Source organism: Engraulis encrasicolus, chromosome 7 (assembly GCF_034702125.1).
Source record: "Engraulis encrasicolus isolate BLACKSEA-1 chromosome 7, IST_EnEncr_1.0, whole genome shotgun sequence".
NCBI lineage: Eukaryota > Metazoa > Chordata > Actinopteri > Clupeiformes > Engraulidae > Engraulis > Engraulis encrasicolus.
The window spans coordinates 23,495,461-23,503,549 of record NC_085863.1 but is presented as its reverse complement, the minus strand read 5'-3'; the positions used below and the strand labels follow the sequence as shown (position 1 = coordinate 23,503,549).

Below are 8,089 nucleotides of genomic sequence, written 5' to 3'. Positions count from 1 at the left end.
AGGTCCTCAGTCCCTGCTTCCTCCTGGTGTGTGTGTGTGTGTGTGTGTGTGTGTGTGTGTGTGTGTGTGTGTGTGTGTGTGTGTGTGTGTGTGTGTGTGTGTGTGTGTGTGTGTGTGTGTGTGTGTGTGTGTGTGTGTGTGTGTGTGTATGCGTGCACATACACACACATACTGTATGCACATGTGTTTGTATGCATGTGTATGTGTAGCAGTATGTGCAATATGCAATTCATTTAACATGTTAATAGTATAATGAAAGCATCTGTAGATAAAATAATTTGCTTTATGTCATGACCCATGTATGTCTTTGACCTCCTCCTGTGCTGGGTGTACTACTGTATAGTTCATCATCATCAGTTTCCTGGTGGTTGCTCCTGAGTTGAAGCTCTTTGACTATGTCTATCCTCCATGGACCACGGCACTGGGGTACGCCATTGGAGTCTCCTCCATCATCTGCGTCCCTGCTTACGCCACCTACCACCTGTGCTGCTCCACCACTGGCACCTGCAAACAGGTACGATGTGTCTGAGCAGGGGCGCCGCTAACAATGTTGGGCCCCATGAAAGAATCACATTTTGAGCCCCCACAATGACAAATGATGTCATCAGCATCCTTCCAGGGGACCCTGTCAGTGCTGTTGGGCCCTTAGAATCTGTAACACCTTTCCCCCCTTCGCAGCACCCATGTGTTTGAGATATCGATATCGGTGAGCATTAACTCTGACATAAGTTTAACTAAACAATGATATTACAATTACCTAGTACAATGGATAGTAGCTTGCTTTTGTATTTACAGTATAGTGTTATGTATGTTATTCTACAATGTGTAGTGTGCCAATTACAGCAAAGACATTTGAAAGGGAGTTAGAAGTAAGACAATCTATCATTATAGTATTTACCATAGTATAAAGCCATGTAGTAACTACTAATGTACATATGGTAAGTACTGTTGTCATAGACCTGTTGGTAAGCACTGTTGTCATGGACCAGTTGTCATAGATATTTATCAGGCCGCCTAGGAGCATTGATTGTTGAAGAGAGTATTTTTTCTTTCTTTTTTTAAATACAATTTTAGGGGCTTTTATGCTTTATTTGATAGGACAATCTGAGATGGTGACAGGAAGCGAGTGGGATAGAGAGACGGGGTGGGATCGGGAAATGACTCAGACTGGACTCGAACCAGGGTCCCCGTGGGCATGCAAGCCCAAATGTGGGGGGCTTAGCTGAAGTATTAGCTGGAGTATTTCTTCATCAGTTAAAAAAACTAAGCAAGTGTTGTATTACATATTCGCTTACATTGGCATTTCACACCAGACACCACCACCTTGACATTACAACAGAGGTGGTAAAATATTATCAGCATAGGCTACAGTATTGTGTAACCTGTCTTTCTTGCTCAGCAACCAAAGAACTCTTTCACCCTGTTTTCCACACTGATCAACATATGAACTCTTAGAGCTTGACGACTTGTTATGTGTCTCTTATTTATGTTATTATTCTCACTGATGGTAGTTTTCTTTCTTCGCAGCGCTTATTGCAAAGCATCACCCCACGACATACGATACACACGGAGGAGCCTCATGTGTAACAACCACCGCCCCCCCCCCACACACACACACACACACACTTCTCTGCATGTGTACACACACACACACACACACACACACACACACACACACACACACACACACACACACCTGTACATACCTAAATATATGATGTATGCGCACACACGCACGCGCAAGCATGCATGCACACACACATGCACACTCAATGACCTCAACAGGAAATGACCGTAAATGACAACTCCACTGCAGCTAGCTCCATCTTCATCATGTGAGATCAACTCTATATGAAGTGCAGCTCACACTCGTGGGGACTACAGGAGACCGGATGAATACTTTACGAAACACTTCATGTTCTGTTGTGATAACATATTAACTGTAAAGACATAAATATCGGTTACTAAAGATTGGTTACTATTGTTATTGTTATTGTTCATTTTGTTGTTATTATTACATGTTTATTACTATATATATTTGTATCAGTGCCCTCCCTCGGGATTAATAAATGATACTCTACTCTACTACTCTACATTTCACACTCTGCCTTGTCTGGTCAACATCCAATTAGTATTGTAACGGAAATATATAGGCCTATATATATTGATAGGCTAATAGAAATAGGGGGGTAATGTTCCTCACAGAAAAAGACCCAAGGCCAGTGAAAAATGTGAAATGTGAAGAAAATAAATATTCCTACATACCAGGCGCAAGTTCCATCTTAGGTGACAAAACCAGTACAGATTCGTTATTTAAACACTAACATTGAATTAATCATCCTTCATATTTTGAACACCTTACAAGATTAATCAGCACTGCTGCTCTTGGAGAGCATCTTTTCCTCCTTGATAGTAAGGCACTAACAATGGACACTAGATGGCGCCAGGATTTAAAACCGGGCGATGTGATAAAACAGCTGTGGGTGCAGATGCAGAATACAAGTGATGATGGCGTTCACTGTCAAATGTGTATTTTTTGGCAGTATGACGATAACCTATTGTACTCCATGGTTTGACTGTAACCTGCATTCTCATGCCTAATTCATAAATGTAATCGGTAGTGCAGAGACAAAACAAGAGCTCAATTGATGAGTTCACACATGTGTCTGCACTGGAGTACCACGATGCACTGTGTTATCATGTTGGTCTTAGTAGTGGGCTATTTGGCATAGGCCTAAAGTTGACAGGAACAGTTATAATAAACAGACAAAATGGAATGGAAATGGAAAATGGAATAGAAACTACTCATTGCGGATTGCAGGCCTATTTAGCCTAAGTGTTTAACTGTTTAAGAGATAACATTGGGGAAAGTAATTGTGCATTCAATGAGTTGCCCCAAAACCCTCCCCCATCGATCATTTACGGAGAGCCAAAACGCAGACTCCTTTTCTTCATGTTGTCTCTGGAGTTGAAACCTCGGCGCTATTATCCCTCTGGTAATCCTAATCTCATCTCTTCTACTCTCGCCCCTAATCCCAGAGTAGAAATGATGGCATTGGGCAGAATTTTAAATGATTATCCTGTCCACTCTCAATGACGTTTTTTGTCTCCTCCAAATAACAACAATGTTGTCGTTTCATTAAATGGGTGCGTGCTCGCGCCCGCGCGTGTGAGCGACATTCTGTGGTATGAACAGGATGAGACGTCGGGGTGGAGGTTACTGTTCGTCTGCGACCAATTTCCTGTCAACATAACAGCTGTGCACGAGAGCTCTGTCTAGGAGACATTCATTTAATTGGGTCAGAGTCCATGCTGAATATTTTTTCAAAGAGAACATTGTTCAGTATCACACTGACACATTTTATGTTTATGGGAATGTGGGTTAGCGTTGTGTCTTGGGAAGAATCCTACTGGACAAGTGATAAGTCGATAACTGGACACGCGCACAAAATATTCGGCGTGCGCACTGAACTAAGGATCTAACATTGGGCACCTCACATTGTAATATATTAATTTGTAATTTTCCCTTCAACAAGTCTCACAAGCGTCTTCAAAGTAGATAGGCTAACTGTAATGTATTACAGCAATACAGGGCAAGCAAATGACAGAGACGTAGGCTACTGGGGAGGCAGCTGACTAGTTCCCACAGTGTAGTATCCAGTGGTTTCAAGCGTCTCATAATAACTTGGGCATGGCAACGTGAGCGTAACGCATTCCTTATGGGATGCCATTTAAATTATCCCTAGATGGTAAAATGAGTACATCTGAACCACCCAATTCATTAAAGCATGTTAATTAATTTTACGCATGCGATGTACATATTACGAGCGGTCGAATTTACTCCAGCACACACAAGGTTAATGGTAGTGTAGGGCTTGACAGCTGGTGACTCATGCGCATGCGCATCTGGCACCAATGAGGAAAACGAACGATCGGTGAACACAGGCAGGCGAACTAACCCTGGGTGCAGTTGATTTCACTTTACAATTAGCGATATGTACGTCTCTCCACTGCCGCTTTCTCACAGGTGTCCACTCCTCGGAGCCTGAATGGCGTTGGTTACTGTCCAACGTTCCCCTACTCCAAGCACAACATCCAGCCCCTGCGTTTCGGTAAGTTATGCTCGTTTCAACAGAGAGCCTTTCTTCCGCAGACGGCAGTTTTTTGGGTTGATTTCCGCTGTTTTTTCCGATTGTCCATTTGTCCCTAGCCATTGCACTTGCTTTGCGCATGCGTTAGGAATAGAATTGTAATTACAATGTATCCGATGTTGTCGAATCCCAAACAATGCAAAGGCAGATGCCTTTCATTTGCGCTAGATACATATTTGCAGCAGTGGATATAGGCCATCCTGACTGGATCTGTCTAGCCTCCATAACCCACTGATTACCGTGGTCATGCGTAGCCAATGGACCTCCATTGGAACAGAAGATGGGTTTAGCCGCTTGTATTTTATGTTCTATGGTCATGCAAATTTGGCTGCTGCTTGCTTGCTTTCCTACCGGAAAGACGAAACGCACTCTCCCGCATCGGCAAATGCATTGCCTGAGACATCAGGTCGAATATAAAACAGAAACGAGACACCGTTGTTCCATGCGATTGTGTAAAGCGCATGGTAGGTCTATGATAGATAGACACCCTTGGTCAATTTCAATGGCTCACATAAAAGCAGTGTACTGTGTAGGCTACATGACCGAACCAACCTCAGGAAACCAGGAAGCGGCAACTTTGTTTTACGCGTTGCCTGCCAACGCCAAGGTGTGGAGAAAGCAAACCCCTACTAAACAAAGCCTACTTGCATTTACATTCGGAGATGAAAGTGAAAATTAGACTTCAGGGTGGACGCGTACTAAGGCGAGGGCAGTCTATAGGTCACAGTGAGATGGGTTGTTGTAAAGGCCATCCTCTTTGTAGATGCCAGTGAGGATGATGCATAGTTTGCTGTTGCACGCTTTACTTGACGCTGGTGTAATAAGCATGTCATTACTGTGTCATAATCATGTCATGACACAGTTATAGATAAATCATGAACATAATGTCCATGTCATCACGGTCCATGTCATCAGGGCCGGTTCTGGCTTATTTGGTGCCCTAGGCGAGTTTGATTTCTGGCGCCCCCTCCCCCCAACCCCCCCCCCCCCCCCCCCCCCCCCCCCCCCCCCCCCCCCCCCCCCCCCCCCCCACCTTTGAAAGAAAAAAAAAAATCTTTCTTATACCTCACAGGTTCTTTTTGACAGGCGACCAACACATCAGATTGAGTCGCATGAAAGTAGCTTCACTGTGTGGTGTGTTGGATGTGATGGTGGTGGGGCCCCCAACCCCAGATGAGAGGGAGGTTATCAATGTGTTTGAATTGTAACGTGAAATTGAAATGCCAGGAGAGTGATACAGTAGCCTACATTTGCATGTAAAATGCATGTGTAGACAATAAGCCTACCAAGGAGGTCTGCATTGATCTACACTATCTACAGCATCACAAAGCATGGCAGCATAACAATTTTAATAAGCTACACATTTGTGCTGTCTTCCAAACCAATTTCATTTCTGGACTGGAAATAGTGGTGCATTTGTGAGTAGGAGAATGAGAAGGGGGCTATCTATGTGTTTGGAGGGACAGGGTGAGAGAAAGGGAGAAGAGCTGTCACGCTATTGAATTTCATAATATACAAAATATAGTAAATAGCCTCACTTGTCTGCTGTGCATGGTTCTGTTACATGATTAATGTAGGCTATGTCCTTCTGGTCTGGAAATTATGTTTTTTTTAAGCTTACAACAACCAGGTAATTCATGTGGATGGAAGGAGATATGGCAGCTAAAATTGTTTTAAACATTGCACCAGTCTTACTTTACATTGCTTGACAACTTTGATGAAAAGGGGGTATTTAGTGAGTAGTGAGTAGGCTTACTAAAACTATTTACTGGATTTCATTGCTTGGCATACTTGGCTAATGTTAGCATGCTAACTAGCGATTTCTCTGATCAAGAACAAAGCTCTTTTTCTCTCTAATTCCAAATAGTAACCTCATAACTATTAGGCTTTCCATAATCACCAAACGTTGCTGATTAAAATCACATAGTTCCAAAACCCTCTGAACTCCTGCATCATGCAATGAGTGGTTTTAATTGAGAACATAATAAATCTCCATCCAGCAGCAGAGCAGCACTACTGTTTGCGCTTGCCCCCTCTGTCTCTCGAGTGAGTCTCCAAATTCAAAATAGACCGAACGCTGTCACTCGTCCCGCCCCCTTTCTCAGAACTGTCTGTTTATTGGTTCACAGACTTCCCAGAGACAGTTGGAAGAGATATTACTATTGGCTGAGGGGCGCTTTGCCGTGAGGAGCGCTTTCGCCACTCTTTGTTGATTGCGACTTCATAAAAAAAACTTCATATCGCAAAATTACGCATAGGAGAGCGCCATTTCGGCGCCCCTTCTTCACATGGCGCTCTAGGCGACCGCCTAGCCGGCCTATGCTAAAAACCGGCCCTGCATGTCATCACTGTTAAGTGACATTGCCATAACCGAATGTCACTGAAGGCCAACAGTGCCATGTGCCATGACACTATTATGACACAGTAATGACATGCTCATGACACTGGCGTCAAGTAAAGTGTTACCTTTTTATTTTGACCTGACATACACAATGTGACCAGATTCCACTTGGGAGGCACTTGCCAATCCCATTTTCCACTTCCCAATTTCCCATTTTCCATTTTTCCATATGGTTTACTTTTAGAGGCACAGGCCTAGCCCTCTGTTATTCAGCCCATTTCTTCACTTAAAATGTAAGAAATGTACATTCACTTTCATGGTTACACTTTACCTGACGTGTCGCTACATAATAACACATTCATATCAGATGTGATAGTTTGCATGAGGGATTCAAGACTATTTCGTAAGACATTCATACCAAACCTTTCATAGACATGGAAGACAAAAGGACAGTAACTTGTCAAAATCAGTCATCATTGAAGGTTCAGAACAAAACCCGCAATGCTGCTTTGTTTAACTTTTATTTTGACAAGTTGCTGTCCTTCTGTCCGCTAGGTTCATAAAAGGTTTGATATGAATGGGTCATGGAACAATTATGAATGCTTCTTGCAGACTTTATAACAGCTGCTATGAATGTGTTATGCAGGAACATGTCAAGTGAAGTGTTACCACTTTAATTTTGTCAACCAAACAGTCTGAGATGTTGGGTATTTCTCAAAACCTAGTGCAGTGCACTTCCAAGTGTATCAGCCTAATTAGTCACGCCCAGTGATTGGATACTCTTTGGTGAACTCTACGGAATATCCAATCACTGGGTGTGACTAATAAAGAGTATCCAATCACTGGGTGTGACTAATTAGGCTGATACACTTGGAAGTACACTGCACTAGGTTTTGAGAAATGCCCGAAGTGTTGTTAACACTCAAGAGTGTAAAGGTTTAAGTTCAGCTGCTATTGGAGCAGGTAGGCCCACATTCCCAAGACATAACCAGCTGCTGTCTATATGTAACAACCTTCTCCAACCAAGCCACTTCAAACTCCATATCATAACAAGAGGTTCTTGGGTGTTTGACGTGGCTCTCACAACTGTCCTTCCATGTGTATTTTTTCCTGTCACTCTGGGTGTGATTATAGGGAGGGAGAACTCAACCCAGGCAGCCCAAATCCAAACACTTAAACGGCACGTCACGCTTTCTTTAAATGGCAGCGGCTGAGTCTCTGTAAGCACCCTGTAGAAATGGTAGATTTGATTTTCTCAGGGGTCAGTCGTTGATGTCAGGTGGTTGTTCAGATGCGGCATTTTAGAATGATCTCTGACTGTGCAGGGTTTCTCCTTCTTGTCTCAGTGTGGACAAACACACACACACACACACACACACACACACACACACACACACACACACACACACACACACACACACACACACACACACACACACACACACACTGGAATTGGGCCCTAATAGCATTGCATTTATTGGGTGGAGGGACCTTTCAGATAATTTTGTCCTGTGCCCTACACACACACACACACACACACACGCACACGCACACACACACACACTGGAGGCAAAGAGAGAGGGCCTTGACTGAGTTT

General features: G+C 43.4%; 1 protein-coding gene across 1 annotated transcript in view; it reads left to right on the top strand.

Moving 5' to 3' along the window:
• The first annotated feature begins 3,940 nt into the window (after positions 1 to 3,940).
• The window catches only part of ssh2b (slingshot protein phosphatase 2b), a 58,018-nt gene continuing 53,869 nt past the window's right edge, over positions 3,941 to 8,089 (top strand). Inside the window, exon 1 of the mRNA XM_063203115.1 lies at positions 3,941 to 4,112. Coding sequence (XP_063059185.1) covers positions 4,050 to 4,112 — 63 coding nt within the window. The 5' untranslated portion in view covers positions 3,941 to 4,049. The remainder of the gene's footprint in view (positions 4,113 to 8,089) is intronic.